Genomic DNA, 23347 nt, shown 5'->3' on the forward strand with positions numbered 1-23347 from the left:
TTGGGCACTAAAGGTATTTAAACACCCAACTGCTATAATGATTACTGAGGGGAAATTGGCAAGATTCCTTTTGCCTTTCACAAGGTAAACAAAAACCAATGCATATGTGACTCAAGGTAATCTGGTGCCTGCTTCCCCAGGGTCAGCAACTTTCCATGCCATAGACAGTCTGCTTTAGAGCTCATGTAAAGGCAGAGCCCTTTGCATATATAAAAGCAATAGCAATAGAGTTGTTTATGGTAATCATAACTTTTAAGTGAGTCACGTGAAAAGAGCATTGTGTAAGTCATACTTTTTTTTTAGTAATCGTTGGTCTTATAAGTACATCCCATGTAGTCTCCAAACACAGTCTCCCAAAGTTCATAATGGTCACTCGGGTTGTTGGAGTGAGATTCAGAGGCAGGACTTTGAAATAACCAAGGAAACCTTTTCTTCTCAGCTCATTTGACAATAGCTGTTTTCTTTCTTTTTTTTAATTTTTATTTTTAAATTTAAATTTAAATTAGAAACAAGGTTGCTTCACATGTCAATCACAGGTCCCTCTCCCCTTTGCTCCCCTCCTCCCACACCCTCCCACCAACCCCCCCCAATACCCCTGAATTTCCTCAGGGAGGGTGAGGCCCTCCATGGGGGTGTCCATAGTCTGTCATTTCATCCAGGCCAGGGCCTCGACCCTCCCACAAGAGTCCAGGGTGAGAGTGCATCTCTCATTGTTAGATGGGCAACCAAAGTCCATTTGTATGCCAGGGATAAATACTGATCTACTACCCAAGGCCCAATAGATTACTTAGGCCTCCTCACTGACACCCACATTCAGGGGGTCTTGATCAGTCCCATACTGGATTCCCAGCCATCAGTCTGGGATTCAAGAGCTAGTCCTTGTCAGGTCAGCTGTTTCTGGGGGTTAAATCAGCCCAGTCTTAACTCCTTTCCTCATCAGTCCCCCCCTCTTTGTCACTGGGTTCCTTGAGTTCAGCTAAGTGTTTAGCTGTGGGAGTCTGCCTCTGCTTCTATCAGCCATTGGATGGAGGTTCTGTTCCCCAGACTCTCTGGCAGTAAGTGAGTAGGCTGGCACTCCCCAGATCTATGTCTGAAATCCATATATGAGAGAGAACATACCATGTTTGTTTTTTTTTATGACTGAGTTACCTCACTCAGGATGGTTTCTTCTAGTGCCATCCATTTGCCTGCAAATTTCAGGATTCCATTGTTTGTTTGTTTTTTTCTGCTGAATAGCACTCGATTGTGTAAATGTACCACATTTTCTCTATCCACTCTTCAGTTGAGGGGCATCTAGGTTGCTTCTAGGTTCTGGCTATTACAAATAAATCTGCTATGAACATAGTGGAACAGATGTCGTTGTTGTATGAATGTGCATCTTTTGGATATATGCCTAAGAGTGGAATTGCTGGGTCTTGTGGTAGGCTTATTCCCATTTTCCTGAGGAATCTCCATACTTATTTCCAAAGTGGGTGTACGGGTTGGCACTCCCACCAGCAGTGCAGGAGTGTTCCCCTTTCTCCACAATCTCTCCAGCATAAACTGTCATTGCTGTTTTTTATTTTAGCCATTCTGACAGGAATAAGATGGTATCTCAGAGTTGTTTTGATTTGCATTTCCCTGATGGCTAGGGATGTTGACCACTTTCTCTAGTGCCTCTCAACCATTTTAGACTCCTCTATTGAGAATCCTCTATGTTGTTCTGTAGCCCGGTTTTTAATTGGATCCTTTGGTGTTTTTTTGGAGACTTGCTTCTTGAGTTCTTTGTAAATTTTGGAGATCAGCCTTCTGTCAGATGTGGTGTTAGTGAATATCTTTTCCCATTCTGTGGGCTGCCATTTTGTCTTGTGGACTGTGTCCTTTGCCTTACAGAAGCTTCTCAGTTTCAGGAGGTTCCATGTATGAATTGTTGACCTCAGTGTCTGTGCTACTAGTGTTATGTTCAGGAAGCAGTCTCCTGCACCAATTCGTTCAAGGGTACCACACACTTTCTCTTCTAACAGGTTCAGTGTAACTGAATTTATGTTGAGGTCTTTGATCCATTTGGACTTAAGTTTTGTGCATGGCAATAGACATGGATCTATCTGCATTCTTCTACATGCCAGCATCCAGTCTTGCCAGGACCATTTGTTGAAGATGCTTTCTTTTTTCCATTGTATATTTTTAGCTTCTTTATTGAAGATCAGATGCTCATACATGTGTGGGTTAATATCAGGGTGTTCAATTCGATTCCGTTGGTCTACCTGTCTATTTTTGTGCCAATACCAAGCTGTTTTCAGGACTATAGCTCTATAATAGAGCTTGAAGTCAGGGATGGTGATGCCTCCAGATGTTGCTTTGTTGAGTAAGGTTGTTTTGGTTATCCTGGGTCTTTTGTTTTTCCATGCAAATTGATTCTTGATTCTTTCAAGGTCTGTGAAGAATTTTGCTGGTGTTTTAATGGGAATTGCATTGAATCTGTAGATTGCTTTTGGCAGGATTGACATTTTTACTACATTGATCCCACCTATACAAGAGCATGGGAGATCTTTCCATTTTCTGGTGTCTTCTTTAATTTCCTTCTTTAAAGACTCAAAGTTCTTATGATACAGGCCTTTCACTTGTTTGGTTAGGGTTACCCCAAGGTATTTTATGTTGTTTGGGGCAATTGTAACGGGTGATGTTTCTCTGATTTCTTTCTCAGCCCTTTTATCGTCTGTATATGGTAGGGCTACTGATTTTCTTGAGTTGATCTTGTATCCTCCCACTTTGCTGAAAGTATTTATCAGCTGTAGGAGTTCCGTGGTAGAGTTTTTTGGATCACTTATGGAAACTATCATATCATCTGCAAATAATGAAAGTTTGACCTATTCCTTTCCAGTTTATATCTATCCCCTTGATCTCCTTTTGTTGTCGTATTGCTCTAGCTAGAACTTCAACTACAATATTGAAAACGTATGAAGAGAGCAGACAGCCTTGTCTTGTTCCTGATTTTAGTGGAATCATGTTGAGTTTCTGTCCATCAGTTTGATGTTGGCTGTTGGTTTGCTGTATATAGCTTTTATTATGTTTAGATATGTTCCTGCTATCCCAGATCTCTCCAAGACCTTTATCATAAAGAGGTGTTGGATTTTGTCAAAGGCCTTTTCTGCATCTAGTGAGATGATCATGTGATTTTTGTTTTTCAGCTTGTTTATATGGTGGATTACATTGATGGATTTTCATATGTTGAACCATCCCTGCATCCGTGGGATGAAACCTACTTGATTGTGGTGAATGATTGTTTTGATGTGCTCTTGGATCTGATTTGCCAGTATTTTATTGAGTATTTTTGCATCAATGTTCATGAGGGATATTTGTCGTAAGTTTTCTTTCTTGTCTTTGTGTGGTTTGGGTATCAAGGTCATTGAAGCCTTGTAGAAAGAGTTTGGTTGGCAAAGATCCTTCTGCTTCTATTGTGTGGAATACTTTGAGAAGAATTGGTATAAGCTGTTCTTTGAATTTCTGGTAGAATTCTGCACTGAGGCCATCTGGACCTGGGCTTTTTTTGGTTGGGAGACTTTTGATGACTACTTCTATTTCCATAGGGGTTATAGGTCTATTTAAATTGCTTATCTGTTCTTGATTTAATTTTAGCAAGTGATAACTCAGCACCACATTATTTGAAAATTCCATGTGGTGCTGAGAAGATGGTATATTCTTTTTTATTTGGATGGAATGTTCTATAGATGTCTGTTAATCCCAATTGGGTCATAACTTCTCTTAGCCCTATAACAGCTGTTTTCTTAAACCACAGTTTCCTGGACAAGAGTAAGACTTTGCTTTTCTGAGTTATCACATGTAAAAGATTTTCTTTTGTTTGAAAAAATATGGATGACTACTGCTTGGATGGCTACATTTGCTTTCCATGAAATGCTCAGAAATGCCAGAACATTCCATCTCTATTTCTGTATCAGTGTGCATTGTAATAAAGCTACTGCTTTAAAAAAATACTTGCAAACATAGTCAAGAACACATAAAAAATATTAACTACCATGATCAAGTTGGCTCCATCTGGCAGATTCAAGAGTGGTTCAACATATGAACAATCAATAAATGCAATCCAGACTTAAAGACAAAAAAAGAAAACCAACCACATGAACATTTCATTAGATGCAGAAAAGGTCTTTGAAAATGACCCAACAGCTTCTCATGATAAAAGTTTTGAGGAAGCTAGGAATATGAAGAATACACCTCAACATAAATAAGGCAATTTACAGCAAGCACACAGACTTCATCATCTTAAATGGCGACAAACACAAAGCAGGAAGAATAAGAAAATGATAACTACTCTCTCCATATCTATACAATATAGATCTTGAAATCACAGCTAGAGCAACAAGACAACTGTAGGAGATCAAGAAGATACAAATAGGAAGAGAAATAAAATGTCCTTATTTGAGGGTGAAATGATTTTATATGTAAATGACCCCAAAGACTCCACCAGGAAACTTCAACCGCTGAGAAAACACTTTCAACGAAGTAGGAGGATACAAAATTAACATATAGAAAACACTAGTCTTCTTATATACAAATGGCAAACATACCAAGAAAGAAATCAGGGCAATAGTACCTTTCACAATAGTCTCAAAAAATTAAAAGTCTTGGGATACTCTAACTAAGCAAGGGAAAGTCTTGTATAATAAAAACTTTAGGGCATTGAAGAAAGAAATTGAAAAAGACATCAGAAGATGGAAAGACCTCCCACAGAATTGGGAGGAAAACAGCTTCAGCTTCATATGTAAGCACAACTCAGGATAGCCAAAAATAATCCTGACTAATAAAAGAACTGATGGAGATATCACTATCCCAGATTTCAAGTTGTACTTCACAACTATAGTAATAAAAACAGCACTGTATTGGCATAAAACATATATGATGATCAAATGGAATTGAACTGAAGACCCAGATATACACCTTCAGGTACCTGCTTTTTGACAAAGAAGCCAAAAAGAACACACTGGATAAAAGACATCTTCAACAAATGATGCTGGTCAAATTGGATAGCTGTTAATAGAAGAAAAAATAGATCCATAGGCCTATCACCCTACACAAAATCCAACTCCAAATGGATCAAGGACATCAACATAAGATCAGATAGCCTGAACTGAATAGAAGAAAAGAAGGGAATAAACTTGATTGCATTGTCACAGGAAAGGACTTTCTGAACAGGACACAGATAGGACAGGCATTAAAGCCAACAATTAATAAACGGGACCTTATGAAGCTGAAGCATACATTCTGTACAGCAAAGGACACCATCATCCTTGCAAAATGGTAGCCTATAGAATAGGACAAATCTTTCCCAATCATACATATGACAGGGAGTTAGTATCTAGAATAAAGCTGAATATAAAGCACTTAGTGTCATTCAGTATATAAACCACTGTCCAGGGTAGGCATCATGCCCAGGAGTAATTGACTAACACTGATGGGTTCCATGTTTGTTTATTTGTTGTTTTTTTTCTATGCTTTTTTTTGGTTTGGGTATTTTTTGTTGTATTTATTTTTTGTTTTTAGTTTTTATTTATTTTCATTTTGGATAGATAATAGATAGATAGATAGATAGATAGATCATGAAGTGAGTTGAGGAGAATTTAGGAGGAGTTGGGAGAGAGGAAGAAATTTAAATAAAATAACTATAAGGAAACAACCCAATTTAAAAAATGGGATATTGTTGAAACACAAATATCTGAGAAACACAAAATATTCAGTGTCCTTGGCCATCCAGGAAATGAAAATTAAAACTCTTTGGCATTTCAACTTACTTTAGTCATAATGTCCAAGATTAGTAAAACAAATGACAGCACATGCTGGTGAGGATGTAGATAAAGGGAACACTTATTCATTACTGGTGGAGTGCAAACTGGTATAACCGCTATGGAAATCAATGTAGAGGTTTCTAAAAAAGCTGAAAACGAATCTACCACAAGATTCAGTTTGGGCATACACCCAAAAAACTTGGCATCTTACTTTAGAGATACTAGCTCAGTTTGTGGCTACTCTATTCATAGCAGTCAGAAATTAGAAACAGCCTACTGTTGAAGATACTGTACACTTAAGACAGGATTCAGATGATTTGAGCTAGGTCTGATGTGAAAACCACTCTCCTGAAGTCTAGATTTACACGGTTCTAAAAATGTTATGCAACCTGCCAACGAAGGGCTAAACAATTAAACAGTGCTGCTCAGCTACAGTACCTATGGACCATGGCAATCACCAGCATGACAAGATATGCATAACGCTGCAATAAGTGGCACTCACATGATGGTGGCAATGGAGAACTATCTAATTGATCTTAAGGCTCAGTCAACCAGAGGGAAATCAGTGCTTGATATTGGAAACCTAGGCAGCTTTCCAGGGCTACTGAGATCACAGACCTTAGCAAAATTACTGCCATATTGCTAGGTTAGCATAATTTCTTACTATGTCCTAAAATGGAGACAATCACAGAAAAACACAACTGAGCATAATGCAGAGAACAATAGTTCATGGGGAGGAAAGGGAGAGGAAACGTAATATAATTCTATTTCAATTTAAAAGTGAAAAATCAAAGTAAAAAGATAGAAAAAATGATTTTTTCAGGTAAATAACTAGAAACAGACATCCTGGGTAAGGTAACCCAAACCCCCAAAGACAAATATTTCATTTTTCCCCTTATATGTGGATGCTAACATTGAATATGTGTTTCAGTTAGCATTACCATAGAAGTTAGGTAGCTAGCAAGGTGCCAGGGAGTGAGTGGGTATCTTCCAAGGAAAGAGAAATATAGTATTATAAAGAGATAAAGGGGAGACTAGAATACCAGGAGTAAAGGCAGAGGGTAAAGGGAGGACAATAGAAAGGAGAGAATATGGGGAGGTACAACTAACATTAAGGCTTTTTGAAAAGCTGCATTGAGACCTACTGCTGCAGAAGCTTTCTAAAATAAACACATATCTAAAAGTAATTTATATGAAATCATTTTATAATATGGGAGAAATGCCACCAGTAGACATCTCATGTCATTGAGTATGTGTGTCTCTGATCTATGTGTTTTTCCTGCTTTTCTTTGGTTCCTTTTCTTGTTTTTCTATTTTATCCTATTCTGGTTGGTTATTGTTTTTAACTTATTTTATTGTTATTTTTTAGGTGTCTGTTTTCTAAAAAGAGACAAAAGTAATGTGGATTTGGATGGGGAGCAGGATTTCAGAGGAGTTGGGGGAGGGGAAACCATAATCAGAATATATTGTATGAGAAAAATTATTCTCAATAAAAGAAAACTAGAAAAATACTAAAGAGCAACAAAACAAGAAATATTTTATGAAAAACTCATAAATTGAAATATATTAGAATACAAAAGTTTTATGTTTGGGCGTTAAGTTGACAAGGAGTAAATGTGTGATGACTAATCCTGAGAATAAGCTTGATCTGGCTTTGAACCATCTGGATAACAGACTTCTGAGCTGTCTGTAGGACATTCCTAGAGAGATTTAAGTGAGCAGGGAAGACACAACCTGAATGTGAGTGGTGCTGTTCTACAGGACAGGGTGCTGGACTTAACTAGAGAGGGAAAAGCGGGTGCAGGCGTTCATCTTTCTCTGCTCCCTGATTGCAGAGTAATGTGATCAAAGGCCTCACACTCTTAACACCATGCTTCCCTGCGATGCAATTCATCCTCAAACTGTGAGCAGAAAGCCTCTTTCTTTCTTAAGTTGTTTTACCTGGTGTCTTTTCATGACAATGAGAAAAATAATGAATACAGCTAGGAATTCTCAATAGATTCTTTACCTAATATTATAAATGAGCTGCTTCAAAGAGGCAAGGTGTTAGCCATCTGCAGAACCCAAAAAGAATATTCTGACACCACTGAAAATTTCAAATTAGGTCTGGGGTGATGCAGCAGGAAACTGTGACTAAAAGTTCTACATGGATTTCTGGAGGCTTCAACAACAACACGCAAGGGACCGAGTCCACAGAGCTGCATAGAACTGGCAGATCATGAGCTTCACATACGTATCCATAATTGGTAATAGAATTCCTTATTAGAAGCCAGTGAAAACAATAACGAGTTTTCAAAATAGAAGGATGCATAAAGGTCATCTGGCCAAGGCAATTTATTTACTGTAAGATACAAATCCAATGTTAAAGGCACTTTGGTTCAAGGTAAGAGAATTTTAAAAGCACGGATAGCTCTGAGAAGCGTTCAGTGGCACATTTGTGATTTTAGTGAAATTCTAAATTTTTGTAACCTATGTCTTCTAAGAGTATTTTAAGTAGGCAATTACTCTGTCTTATAAAAATTGACAGTTGTTATAACATCAGTGTCTTTGGTAATTTATCTTATGTTCTCTAATGGCTGGTATCCTAGCTTCTGTGGTTCCATTATCCACTCTATCATCTAACTATTCCTGGCTGACTGCTTCAAATGCAGATACTTGAGAGAGAAATGATGCTGACTTTTAACTAAGAAAGACAACAATTTTTAAATACAAGAAAGTGAAAATTAGAGACCTTACCATTCGAGATAGTTTTCTACAAACGCAGACATGGGGCTGATCTGCACCGTGTAAGTGTCATTTGCAGAATACTCAAAGAGTCCATAGTAAGGGTTGAAGAGCTCCTGAGACAAAAGGAAGAAGAACTCTCGAGAGGGGCCACTGTAGTCCAGGCTGCAAAGGAAACACAGGTCCAGGAAGTTCACCTTTGTGATAGTTTCTTATCCAGATCCTAGTGAGGTCTTTCAGGTATGGGGCTTGAGAAGTGGAGAGCAGTCTCTCCTCTTTATAGTGAACTCCAAGTGGAAGTACCAATTTATAGTAGAAAATGAAAGTGTAGTAATTTTTTTCTTGTTCTTGTTTTGTTTTTTGTTTCTTGAGAGAGGGTTTTTCTATGTAGCCTTGGCTGTCCTGGAACTTGCTCTGTAAACGAGGCTGGCCTTGAACTAACAGAAATCTACCTCCATCTGCCTCCCAAGTGCTGGAACTAAAGGTGTGGACCACCCTTCCCGAGCCATGGTTTGAGGTATGTTTTTTTAACCAAATGCTTATGAATGAACTCCTATTGTAGTTGTCTTTAAACGTTCCCCTCTTTCAGTCATCAGATATCTATAGGACAGAACACACAGCTGGCCCATAACAAACAAGGCCTTATTGTGGAGCATAAGAAAATTATGTGTATTTATGCACGTGTGTGTGTGTGTGTGTGTGTGTGTGTGTGTGTGTGTGTATGTGTGTATGTATGTATGTATGTATACAAGCTTACAATTACATTTTCATTTGCTTTTTAGGTAGTTAACATTACTCAAGTGATTCATGAAATCACAAAAAACACATGAAAACTTTGGTATATAATTTGATATATGCATTTTGGAAGGAAGGTGTGTCGCCCCCCCCCAGGAATTTACAATACCTACACAATAAATGTCCAGTGTCAAAGTTTCAGGATTTTAATTTGTACTGTACTTTGGTCAATGGGATCTCAGACTCTGGGACACGTTAATAACTCTAATTTTTTCTTTCTTCTGTTTTGTTTTTTGTTTTTCTTTAAAGAGCAAGATTTGAGAATGCCCAAGGAGAGAAAAGCTTACTGGCAAGATATGCTCAGAGCCACTTTAGACCAATGTTCATAGATACTCTAGTCTTTCCTGAGAGAAATTACCCCTCACTCCTGGGATTGGATTTTCCCACACTGATCTATCTGTATGAAGCTCCTGGTGTCTCACCCCTCCTCTCCAACAAAGGTGATGTAGAGCTTGTTTCTCTGGAGCTCCTTCCGGGAATATGCCATCACCTGATTGAAGGTCCCCTCCAGCAAGTGGTCTCGTCGGATAATAAGCCTGAGAATAAAAGGTGATGGTGAATGGAAGTTGGGAAGTGAGTGCTGAACAATGCTGTATGTGAGTCATGGGTGCTCAGTATTATGGCTTCACTATTGGCTTCTCTAATGAGAGAGGACAAGACAGAGGTTCTACCAGTCCAGTACTGGGCTTGACACATTCAAATAACTGGTACATAAAGAATGTATGTTTGCTTATCATTGGACATTCTCAACTGTATTTAAAATAGTTTTTTTCATCAACTGGTATCATCTCTCTTAGGTTAGGAGGTATCTTCAGTTAGGATTTTAAGTTTGAGCTCAACTTTTCAACTAAAATAATAAACCCAAGGTAACACTCCTTCTGCTTGGACTTCATTGCAAGGTTGCTAAGAGTCCACAAATCTGAGAAATGAACCAAAATTTGCCTGGATTACCCTTACATGAATGGAAATAGAAGATTTTAGTTCTGTTTAAGGGTGTTTGTTTTCTGAAACTGTCTATTGTTGATGCCGTGCACCTCTTTGTCTTAAATTTATATTTTTTTCTTTTTCCTCCCCTTTCTTGTATTTTCCCTTTCTTCCAATTACTTGAACACTTTTCTTTTTCTCTTCCAACTTTCTAATTTTCTTATTTCCTCTCTTTCAGGCCATAAGTGTTACCATATTAGTATGCACAATATTCAGTGTTGCAAAAAGTGAATAGATAAAAAAGGCTACTCCCTTAATTTAGGGACAAATACTAGGTACTCACTTAATTTTACCCGGACCCTGACCAAATCCTTTGGCTTCCAGTTTTCGGTAGAAATTGCGTAGTTTAGCTTCAAAATCTCTTCGGTATGGTGAAGGGGCTCTTGCGCTGGCTCTCTGTAACCCTGTAGAAAGAAACAGAGAGTCCATGTTATCATTTTTCATCCAAGAACAAATGTGTAGAGTGATGGTAAAGAAAGTACCCACCAAAGCATGTTCCTAGCCTTCCTGGGCATCTAAGAATTACTTTCATTGCGACCACTCTCTCAGTTACTTTTACATTAAACTGAAGTGAAATAGTAAAAAGAAAAATGGATTCTGATGGGAACATTTATGTCTTCCATTTAAATTATTTAAGTTGTGTTTCTATAAAAGCCCCTCCATGGGAATCACCTTGACTTGCTTAGTCTTTGAGTAATTTGAGAGTATTAGTATAAAATGAACTAAACAAAAGTTTTATTGTAAGGTTCCATAAGGAATGACTGAAGGTAGCATGAGGGAACACACCCTTAGTGTGTATATTTTCCGTGCTTTTGCAATGATACTGATGCTGGAAGAAAAGAAACACACTTATACACTAGGACTCCAAGCATTTAGTTGTTAATATTAGATGAACATCTCATAAACTGTGTAACTGAATGTGAAAACTGTGGAAAATTTTCTGAACATCTAACAACCAAAAGTTAATTTAAAACCAAACAAATCAGCAGCACATCTTTTTTTTTTTTTTTTTTTTTGATTTTTTCGAGACAGGGTTTCTCTGTGGCTTTGGAGGCTGTCCTGGAACTCACTTGGTAGTCCAGGCTGGTCTCGAACTCACAGAGATCCGCCTAAGCAGCACATCTTGTACTTCTCTCCTGTGCTTCACAGAACCTCACTGCAGCCTTGGTCAGAACATAACACTTGCACTGTGCTTGTTGTCAAAGCATGTGATGCCGGTGAACACCACCTCAACACCCCAGCTCACACTGGAGGCAATTGCATGCTATGAATTACAGTGTTATTGCTCCAAGTACAGATTTTTTAATCTTAAAGAAACAAAGACTAAACTACAGAAAATAAAGTCCAGTATTTTCCTGCTGTCATTCCTCAGTATATAAATATCAAATTAATATGTCTTTGGATTGAATTGGAGTGTTTGATTTTAAAAAGAGTTCCTTGAGGTTCATTAAAAATTCTTTTAATGTATATGGGTGGAGGGTTAGAGCAGAATTTCCATAGTCTCTGAAATAGTCATAAATATTCTTGTGTCACATGCATTTGTATAAAGCAACATTCCTAGAAGGGACAGTGATGAGACCACAATGTTAGACAACTCTGAAAAACATCTAACACACTGTATGACCCAAAGTATCAGACAGTTAACATTTAAATTTTTTTCTTTGATTTTTCAAGACAAGGTTTCTCTGTATTGCTTTGAAGGCTGTTCTGGAACTTGTTCTGTAGACCAGGCTGACCTTGAACTCAGAGATCCGCCTGCCTCTGCCTCCCAAGTGCTGGGATTAAAGGTGTGCACCACCAGTGCCCAGCTAACATTTAATTCTTTATGTTAAAATAAACAAGGATGTTCACATAATTACTATGCAAACCTTCTTTCACCTGTAATAAATGTGTTTGAAATTCTTGGAACAGCCATCAGGATGCAATGACAAGTTAAGGTGTGGTCCACCTCTATAAAGGACCATAGAGTAAATAGTTTAGGCTTTTCAGGCCACACAGTTTTTTTTCCAGTATTGCTTATCTCTGCTGCTGTTAGTATCAAAGAGTCCACAGAAAATACATGAATGAGCATGGGAATGATTCCTAGAATCATTAGAAACACTGAATTTCGATTTTAGTGCTTCAGTTGGGCATGATGGAACATCCCTGTAATATCAGTATCTGGGAACAAGATATCCATGAGCTCGAGGCTAGCCTGGGCTAAGCAATTCAGCATTATCTCATTTTTTTTCTCAATCATTTAGAAACATAAACAAGTCCCATTGTAACTTGGGGGAAACTATAGAGACAGGCAGCAGTTTGTCAATACCTGATTTAGAGTGTATTTTTGATTAGAAAATTGAAAAGGATGAAGAGAACACACACACACACACACACACACACACACACACACACACACACACACACACCTGTGTGACACCAGGCCAGAATTTCAAGTTACCTGGGGAGTTCTGGGGTGAGGAACAGGGTGAACAGCGGGGAGAAAAGCTATACCCAGGGTGGAAGGCAGATTGCAGGGGGACATAGGACATGATCTCTTCTTCAAACAGACTGTAAAAATTAAAAAGAGGAAAGTTAGCTGTCTGTCCCATGAGAACGTATGCACAGATTATGTAAGAGCAGTCAGAGTTACACTTGGAAGTTCTCTGTTTCTTTAACCCTCTCTTAGCCTTATGGCAAAGTCTCCATCAAGAACTTTACAGGCCCCAATCCAGAGAGAAGGTTACAAGCAAGGACTGTCGATCAAGGACAGAAGCTCTACTTCTAAGATCTTCTAGAACAAACGGAAAGTGTTTGATTGTCATCCTTTTCAGGGTGGCTCCAAACCCTTCTCCAGGCTCTCCCCCCATGCCTTACTGCAGCTTTTCAAGGTCTCAGGTCCAGCCCCTTACCTCAGCAAAATGACGAGATCTGCATCACAGGACAATTTCTCAAGCCCGTGGTTACCCTCTGTCCGAATATAATGGATTTTCTCCCTAGAATCAAAGTTGAACAGAAAATGAGAATTACATATCAACTCAAAGCTAGGGAATAAATAAATAAGTAATTTTAGATTCCCCAACATCTGGTGCATTTCATCCTGCTCATATGACCTAACTATGTCATGTATTGGCCTATAGCCAAAAGACTGTATCCTACTCCCTTAGCTTCAATTCTGCTTATTCACAATATTTAGAAAGTGGAAACAGCCCAATGTTATTCATTTAACTGATGAATGGATAATGAAAATGTGGTCCTTATGCATGATGGAATACTAGTCAGCTTCAAAGAAAAATGAAACCATGAGGATCTCAGGTAAATGGTTGGCATTAGAAAAAGATAGTGTTGAATGAAGTAACCCGGAGACAGAGAGATAAATGTTGCTTGTTCTTTCTCATTTGAGGTTACGAGCACTAGATCTTTAGATCTGAGTACATAGCCTGTAGTAACTGCAGAAACCAGGGAAGGAAAAAGGACTATTTCTGGCATGGGAGTGAGCAACAGAGAGGGGAAAAACAGAATGATCTGATGGGGGAAACAGGAAAGACAAGGAATCTCAGGGAATGGGGAGGAGATAAATATAGAAGGAGGATAAAATAACAGTAAGATGCCCGAAGAAGTCATAAGGAATAATACTATTAACTATCTACCAATACGCATAAGTTGGTGGATAAGCATACACTTATGTTTTTTTATTTTTACAGCACACAACTTTTTAGGTAAAAAACAAATATTGGAAGTTAAGCCACACATCTAAATCTGCATTCTGACAAGATTTCCAAGAGATTCATTAACATTTTCACAGATTTGAAAACCACTGACCTAGAGGATACTGTGGGATTTCCCCTATTGATGCAAGAGCAGAAGAAAAATAGCAAGCTGTAGGAAGAGTTCATCTTATCTGGAATGAATGCCTATCTACAAGCAGAAGTTGTGTACTGTAAAATGTGCCTGCCACTATTAATTTTTACTATGTGTCAGGCATGATCTAGCTTATCTTTTTATCTTGTATTGTTTATGAAGAGGTCATCACCACAAGCTTCATTTTTCATCCTACTCACTTAGTGAGACAGGAGATTTTTTTTCTAAAATAACTCAACTCCCAACTTGTGATTCTAGCAATGCCAAGTGTGCAGAATGACAATGCCTGAATATATAGTTTTAAACATTTTCAAACTTAGATAATAGAATTCCTGATAGAGAACGCCACAGTTTTGTTAGATAACTCTGAAATGCGTATTTAGTTGCTATGTACAAATACAATGGCATTTGTGGTTGATTGTTTGATGGGGGATGTCCTCTTGTATATATGTTTCTCTTACTGGTTGATGAATAAAACACTGATTGGTCAGTAGCCAGTCAGGAAGTAAAGGCAGGGCTACCTGACAAGGAGAATTCTGGGGAGGGGATGCAGAGAGGAGCCCCCAGAGAGATGACATGTAACTGCTGAGGAAGCAAAGGGCCTGGGCATTCTCTGGTAAGATAAGACCATATGGAAAACTTAGATTAATAAAAATGGGTTAACAATTAAGAGAGAGCTAGCCAATAAGAAGCCTGAGCCATTAACCAAACAGTTTATTCTTAATCTATGTCTCTGTGTGTTTATTTGGGGGCTAAACAGCTCTGGGACCAGGTGGAACAGGAAACTCCATCTACAATTATTATTAGAAAGATTGGTTAATTGCTATTGGAACACTGCAGACTCTTTGCTTGATCTCATATCCAAAAATTTTTAATTATTGTTATTATTATTTTTGAGATTATAATTATATAATTTCCCCTTCCCTTGCCTTGTTTCAAATGCTCCCATCTAGCCCTTCTTGCTCTCTTTCAAATTCTTGTTCTCTTTTTCACTAATTGTCATCACATTCAGATATCACTGGAAATTTAGCCATCTTCTCAGGGTTCAGAAAGTCAAAGATTGTAGGAGGACCTAAAGCTGCTTCCTTACTAAGCTGGTGTAATCCAAACTGCATTATAAATGTCTTTGTACCCATGAATAAGTGTAGTCCTCACCTCTTCTCAAAGCAACTTCTGTTTGCAACAGGTAAAAACTATTACAGATAATCCCAACCAGTCAAATTGCAGAGTTGTGGAGCTCAGTCCCAACTGATACATCTACAACACAACTCCTTGCAACTAAGGCTCAGGGATCACTGCAAAAGAATGAATGGAAAGATTGTAGAGGCCAGAAAAACAGGGAGTTTGCTGTCTCTTAGTAATGTCTCACTAACATAACTGCCTAAATATGAGATGAACAGGATGACACTAGTACCTCAACCCTAAACTAAGAACTACAGGTAACTAAGGAATGCTAAGAGCAGGAGAAATAGTATTCCCCAGAGAAAGACACAGAAGCTACTTATACAATACTAAGTCACTTGCTCTGAAGATACATACAAATAACATTATACAGGTTGAACGGGTTGTATTTATGTATTTATGAATATGTATGTATATACATGTATGTATGTAACAGCAAATAATAAAAAAATAAGGCCATGAATCTGAAAGAGAGAAAGAAGGGGTATATTAGAGGCTTTGAAGGGAAGATGGAAATGATATAATTATATTAAAATCTCAAAAATAAAAATATTAAACATGACATATAGACTAGGATTTAAGTAATTAGAATACACATAATACTTTGTGTGCTTATTTTTGAAACTTTTCACCTAATTGCTTCATCATTAAGTATATTTCAAAACAAAAGTATTTAGATGGTGCTTTATATAAGCAATCTTTAATGAAAACTATGTTGTTTCCTTTCTTTTTTCCTCCAAATCAGTGGAAAGAATTTTAACATTATATAAAGGAATAGGACTGTCTTCTCTGAGAAATCCAGGACACTGGGCCCTTCCTTTTCAGGATTCAACTTAAAACTTCTATGCAGGAATGGAAGGTGTCATAAGCCTCAGTGAGTCCCTCTCCATAGTGTTGCTTTTCACCTGGAAAAAGACTAGAAGGATCAAGTGTTCTAGGGATGGAAAATGAACCCTACCTGAGTGTGTGGTTTCTTGCCAAGCTTGGCTGACGTTCTTGTAGCATTTCAAAAATGTTTGGCTGGCGAAGAAATGCCACAATCTTGTCATTATATGCTGAAACAAAAGATGCAGAACAGTGGTTGATGTAGATGACTATAAAATGCCCACTTGATCCTAAGGAATAATGTAGACCTTTGAAGTACTCTTAATGAGATAAAGCTCATGCATAAAAACAGGACAACATAGCATTATTATCTTAAAAGATAAGTAGAAGAGATCAGTCTGAGAAGGAATCTGTAAGTCACAGGTCATGTGTAAGGTGTTACACCATTTACATCTAGATGGAAGATGAAGATTAGAACAGCTCTCCTGTGAGAATGTCTGTATTTATTCTATTTAGCCTTCGTGGTTCTTTTCCAAAGTTACTATGAAAAAATCCTTTGTAGCTCAAAAAAAATCCTTTTTTTGAGTGTTTGACACTTGCTTTGTGTTGATGGTTACATGCTGATTTTCCAGTCACAGGGATGAAAATACACATATCCACATTCTCTCATATCATTTTGCTTAATATAAGTGTTTTGAAGTTAAATAGTTGAGGTTGGTAATGATGACTGTGCAAGCTTTCCTCATACATATGTGGAAAGGGAGGCATAGGTTAAAGAGCACACAGAACAACAATCTTATCCAGCTGTAAACCAAGAATTCCCATTGGTGCAATGGTGGCATGAATATGACAAGAGTGTCATCATGTCATCAGCCACTTTCTACAATTGATTTAGGACCTGCTCTACAGGAGTGAACTCTAGTCTGGAATTCTAAACCTGATGAAGAATATGGCTTGTGAGGTCACAGGCCTGGGGAAGAACCCAGTATTATTATGTTGATAAATGGGCATAGTATCAAACTACCTTTTTACTTTTATCTTTAAAGGAGTGCAGTTTCTTTTCTTTTTGCTGTGGACAGAGGTTAGTGCAGAGACTCACAACTGGTCAAAACGCAGAGATAGGTGATTATGGAGCACTCAGCCCTAAATGGGACATTTGTAACACACTTCCACCACTCAAGGATCAAAATACATCACAGAAAATGGGGCAGAAAGATCCTAACAGTCATGAGGTTGGAAAAGACAGGACAAAACAATGTCTTCTGGATATGACAGGGCTACTACAAACTTACAGCAGCTGTAGTTGCCTATACAAGACCTAAATAAAATCAAACTAGTCAACATTCCAGCATGTATGGGGAGGGGCTCATCAGACCCTATCCATAACTGAGGAGTTATTAGCAGTTGATGGCTGGTAGGAGAGGGAGAGCCAATTTTTCACCAGTGTGTCCTTTGGTAGGTTGCACATTGTCCAGCAGATGGCCCCACACCCATGTGTAGATGGGCAGCATAATTGGTCATAGTGGGTTAAACATGAGAAGGGGTTGAGAGGAGTTGGAAGGGAGACTGGTAGGTAGATAATGAACAAAATGCATTGTATACATATACAAACTTCTTAAAGATAAATTAAAATCGCTACATTTAAAAACCAGCACCTACAGGTAGCTGGGTGTAGTGGCAAATGTCCACTCTAATAGCTAAGGCAGGGAGATCATGATGACCCAGTGCCTGCCTGGACTATAGAGGAAGTCCAGCCTTAATAACTTAGTGAGGCTATGTCACAAAAAACTAAAATATGGAGATATGGCTTAGTGGTAGAATATTTGCCTAGCATATAATCTACATTCAATCCTTGGTGTAACAATAAACAAACAAAACAAAGCAAAATCTTGCTTACAGCAACAAGAGAATGAATCAACTGTTTCACTTAAATGCTGTATTTCTGGGTTAAATTGACTATTGAATAAAATGAAGAAGAAAGGGTATGAGGATCTAGAAGAGAAGATTGCTGAAAGTGAGGAGAAAGAGAGCAAAATCTGGGAAGTGTCATGAAAGAGGAGAGGCCAGGCATGCTGGTGCACGGGATAGTGAGGTTTATCTTGATTGTTTTAAGATAGACTACTCTACATTGTAGGTGTCAGGTTAGCTAAGTGTACACAGTGAGAACCTGCCTCAAAATGAAAAAAAAAAGAGAAAGAAAATGTAGCACTATTAAGGGTCTCATGATAGGGACATCAATTGGGTTGCTAGAGGCTCAACAGCTTAGGATACATACCCAGTGGCAATGATTCATGTTGATGTTGGCTTCGAATAGCAGCTATTAGGCTGTGTCCTGGCCTGGCCAGCAAAGATGCTCCTCTGTTTCTGGAGACTTCTGAGGCCTAATTTAAAATAAAAGTATAATATTGGAAATCTGTCATCAATTACGTATTTTCCTTTAAAACCAATTTTTTTCTGCATAAAAAGTTAAAACATGTTGGCATCACCTAGATTCAGAAAGTAAAGTTAAAATCCTTCATGGTGAAAACCAAGCAAATATTAAAAACTGAGTAAAAGGAATGTTGGATATGTTACTTTATGTTCTGTAAAAGTGAGTGTGTTAAATGTCATGGATATTAATCAATGTACTGACCAGAAACAGAGAAATAAGTTCTCTGTAAGCACCAATAGAAACATAAGTCTATGATTTTCTTTTCAGAGATTTGGTGTTGAACTTTAATAGCAAGCATGGGATGCACCTGCTCTTTAGGTAATGTTGACTGTTCTCAAATAGCTCTCTTAGTCTATAATCCATTGTTTCAATCACTGCTCTGGTTTCTTTCTACATTGTGTTTTGATTACCACAACTTCATACATATAAAATCTAAGGTTCCTAAAAGGTAAATTTATCCAAAGTTTTCAACTGTGGGAGTGAGAACAGGGATTTTAACTAATATTTGACTGTATGGTGTTTGTTTATATCAAACCCCACTACCAGGCTGCATCAAAAACATTGGCTTGTGTTGGAAATTTAGACAAAACTTTCTGTGACAAATGTATTTGCTTAGCTTAATATTCATATTTATGATGATTGTTGAAACTTAGGTCAATTTTGAAAATTGAAAATATCCCCTAAGGTCTAAAACATGATAATTTTCTACCATGAGTCCATATATATTTTTGTTCCTTAAGACCTTAAAGCCCAGCATTGTGGAGCATAACTGTAACTCTTGATGTCTAGAAATGGAAGCAGGAGATAAGAAGCTGGAGGCTAGCCTAGTTCTCAAGCAGTCCAGGTTGTTGGGTGAGATACTTTCTCAGAAACAAAGTAAACAAGCAGAAAAAAGAGTCCAAGACAATATAGATTTTCCCCTTTGGAATATATATCAGGTATATCAGCTACAGTGTAATATTTGAAAAGTATGGTAAGTAAACCTCAATGTATTTGAGACTGTTGATAAGAACATTTAAAAAGAGATAAAACAGCTAGTCCCCCAAAGAATCGCTTCCCTCAAGATATGGCACTTGCTAGTACAACTTTAAGCCATACTTCCATACTCTGTAGTGACATTAACAGTATCCCTGGTACACAGTGTGCTGCCAGTTCAGTATCTGACCACAGCTCTCTTGGTTTCTCTTCTAGTCAGGTTGTGAACCCATCACTTTCCCCTTTCTGCTTCTTCCCATTGCCTGTAGCTTACTTGAGAGACAAGGAATAAGATTCTGTGCCCCACTGGTTTTCTTTTCCCTTTGCATTGAGCTCTGCTCAGCTGCTGTGGTTAGAAACCAGCCTTCAAAGCTGGCCCTGCATCAGCACACATCAATCTCAAGCAAACGGACACAACTCAAAGCAGTGGAAGAGCTTTACTAAAATGGTTATGCAGTACTAGTCTCTGTATTTTCTTCATCAATTAATAGACATGTAAAAGCTTTTCTGGGACTGAAATGATGTGGATCTTTTTCTTGGAGGGAATTATTACAGTTCATGTTAATTGATATAGATCAATGATCAAAATTCTTGAAGACCACTTATATGTGGATGGGTAATAGATAGAAATGGTTGAAATAGATACATCTGAAATTTCAGCTTGAGAAGACTTGGTGACCTGAATTCAAGAGACCCCTTTTGTCTCATTCCAAATAAAGGTATTGTAAGGTTGTGGGTTATACTGAAATGAACAAGGCTGTTAAACAGAAAGGGCTCCTTCCTATTTCTGGACCCGTGGTGAATTAGTCTTATAGGTATGCTGCAGAGAAAAATGGTGCTTCCTTCTGAGCTCACATGCTTACTGGGAAAATTAGCCTAGATTGAAAAGTTTAAGATGCCAAATGGATTTCAGCCACTCCAAAGGCAAATGGCTGATGATGTACATGCTGTGGGCCGACGATGAGCAAGCTAGAGCAAACAACACGCAGGCTCTTCTGTAGGAATGTCGAGAGTCAGTACTGGATGGCTACAGGCTTGAGATAGGCAATCGAGTGGTTGGATGAAAATAGTCCTCTACAGTTAGGGAACCAGGGGATTTAAGGGAAGAGGATAACAGTTTGGAGAGAAAAGAATGCTGAGATCCTAATGCTAAGCTAGAACTTAGCATGAGTCCCTAAATCGTGAACTCTGCTGGAGGAAACATGTACTTGTGTCCTCAGAGGCCGCGTCTTTGTATCTTCTGGTGTGATACCTTTGTACCACCCATTCTCTGCTTCCTAGCTTCTACCTGTCACACATCTTGATTTCGTCCCTGTCAGGGCAAAACCACCAGAAGAGAAGGGATGGGAGATAAATGGGTGAGGCTTGAAAATGTGATAAATACAGTCCACTGGGATTGCATGAATTAGAAAACAGGAAGGTGATGGACCCCAGACTGATAGCTGAGAAACCAGCATAGGACTGATCCAGATCCCCTAAATGTTGGTGTCGGTGAGGAAGCCTGGGCAATCTATGGAGCCTCTGGTAGTGGATCAGTATTTATCCCTAGTGTACAAATGGACTTTGGGAGCCCATTCAACATAGAGGTATACTCTCTCAGCCTAGACACACGGGGGAGGGCTGCCCCAAATAATATGACAGACTTTGAAGATCCCCCATAGAAGGACTCACCCTCCTTGGGGAACAGATAGGGAATGGGATAGGGGGTCAGTGGAGAATAGGGGAGGAGGGGAGGGAGAGAGAACTGGGATTGATATGTAAAACAAGCTTGTTTCTAATTTAAATAAAAAAGGAAACAGAAAGATGCTTGGTGCATGTTAACACCCTTTTATTAATATGGATAATCTTTCAGCTAATTCTTGGTTGATAAAGATGACAGTTTGCCACTAATAACAATACTAAACAAACTGCCTTTGAGCTATTCTGACATATCATTACAACAAGTAATGCAAGTGGTACCTTTGGCCACAATCTTTGTTTTTGAATAGAAAAGGTTTGAAAATTATTTACTTATGTATTTATTTTTGTGGTGTGCATGTGTATGTCTATGTGCATAAGTGTGTACATAGACACATATGACAATGCATATATGACAATCAGAGGACAATTCTCCTGAGTTAGTTCTCTCCTACCACTTTGTGGGATCTGGGATCAAACTCCATTATCAGACCTGAGCCCAAGTGTTTCACCTCTAGATAAATCCATCTTATTGGCCACAAACATTTTTAGTATTTATATTTTCAGATAAGTACTTGCAATTGTAAGAGATCTATATCTTTAGCAAATTTTTCTGCAGGACCCAGGTTTCTTACTACATGAAGTTACTTCATATTACTACAGACCTGCCTCAATGACATCGAAAACCTTGGGTATTTTAAGAAATTAAAATGGGCCGGACGGTGGTGGCGCTCGCTTTTAATCCCAGCACTCAGGAGGCAGAGGCAGGCCGATCTCTGTGAGTTCAAGTCCAGGCTGGACCAACAGCCTCCAAAACAATACAGAGAAACCCTGTCTTGTAAAAACCAAAAAAAGAAAAAAGAAAAAAAAAAGAAATTAAAATGGGATATTTCAAGTTGATGCAGAGTTTTTAATTTATTCTCTATAATCTCAAGGGAGTATAATCTTTACTCTTTGAAGTGTTATTAAAGTACCACCAGGGAGGGATACGGTGAATTAGGAAGCTGGGATATTGCTTTCTGTTGTCTGAGAATATGCCTGTGTCTTTTTTTATTGTTTCAAACTTCATTTTTTTATCTTTTTAAAAATTTAAATTAGAAATGAGCTTTCTTCACATGTCAATCCCAGCCCCCTTTCCTCCTCCCTTACCCTCCCAACACCCCCAACACCCCCTCTTAAGGGTCTTGGCAGCTGCATAAGGTTTGGAGATATATAATATTCCTCTTCATGTAACCACACACTCATTTTATGTGTAGGAAGAAAAAAAGATGTAACATGCCTTCAACACTTTGCTAAAACAGTAACATCCAAGAAGTCTCACAAAGACAAGTTGCCACACTGGCATTAAGCCATGAGTTTCCTTGGGAGAAAAACAGTTGTATCTCTCAAAGCCCACGAGAACCTACTCCCAAGCAAACAGCAAATAGCCATTCTTCTAAATCAACATTCTGGAGGGGTGGCTGTTATGTGGGCTGCTCTCTTTCCAGTTTTCCAGTAGATGCTATGCAAGGTCTACCTAGAGGGAAGTTCAGTAGAACGGATAGGTAGATAGATTCTTCCTGTAGTGCTGTTTTCATGTTTTACCTCATTGTAATTCACTTCCCTACGGGAATTGATCTCAGGGTCACCTCTTCTGAGATCCCCATGATTTCTATGAAAAGAGGTCTCAGATATTTACAGTTGTCAGTGAGAAAGGAGAAGAGGATTTACTATAACACTATTAGGGATGGATAGGAAGTAGAAAAGAGCAGGGTTTTGATTCTTGGCTCGAGGAAAGGAGAAAGGAGCCTGTATGGGACATGGGGTTTAGTTTAGAAAGGTAATGAATATGGTCCTTCAGAAAGGCAGCAGCTTTTCATCGTTCCCCAGGAAGTAATCATAAGTGGTAAAAACTGGGAAGAGACTATAGGATGGGGACAGAGAACTCAAAGGACCTGGTTCCCTCTTATTTTTTCTCCCTATTGTTTTCTCTCGCAATTCTTAGTTCATGATTGTATTAATGAAGTTCTCTCCAGGATGTTATGGAGAGGTAACATTCTAAGTCAGTCATATACTGAATATCAGAAATTTTGGCCTTTCAGTAGCATTTTCAGGTAACTGGTTGACAATAGGATTCTTTGGATCTCCTATGTAT

At 38.4% G+C, this 23347-nt stretch overlaps 1 protein-coding gene across 7 annotated transcripts in view; it reads right to left on the bottom strand.

Moving 5' to 3' along the window:
• Hecw1 (HECT, C2 and WW domain containing E3 ubiquitin protein ligase 1) overlaps positions 1-23347 on the bottom strand; it is a 279382-nt gene that overhangs the window by 31713 nt on the left and 224322 nt on the right. For all 7 annotated transcript variants that reach the window (XM_040755624.1, XM_040755621.1, XM_040755623.1 and 4 more), the window contains 7 exons: positions 18406-18511; positions 16264-16360; positions 13175-13258; positions 12724-12833; positions 10567-10687; positions 9722-9835; positions 8517-8669 (listed from right to left, as the gene is read on the bottom strand). In XM_040755624.1, the coding sequence (XP_040611558.1) occupies positions 8517-8669; positions 9722-9835; positions 10567-10687; positions 12724-12833; positions 13175-13258; positions 16264-16360; positions 18406-18511 (785 nt within the window). The remainder of the gene's footprint in view (positions 1-8516; positions 8670-9721; positions 9836-10566; positions 10688-12723; positions 12834-13174; positions 13259-16263; positions 16361-18405; positions 18512-23347) is intronic.

Source organism: Mesocricetus auratus, unplaced genomic scaffold (assembly GCF_017639785.1).
Source record: "Mesocricetus auratus isolate SY011 unplaced genomic scaffold, BCM_Maur_2.0 Super-Scaffold_100013, whole genome shotgun sequence".
Lineage (NCBI taxonomy): Eukaryota > Metazoa > Chordata > Mammalia > Rodentia > Cricetidae > Mesocricetus > Mesocricetus auratus.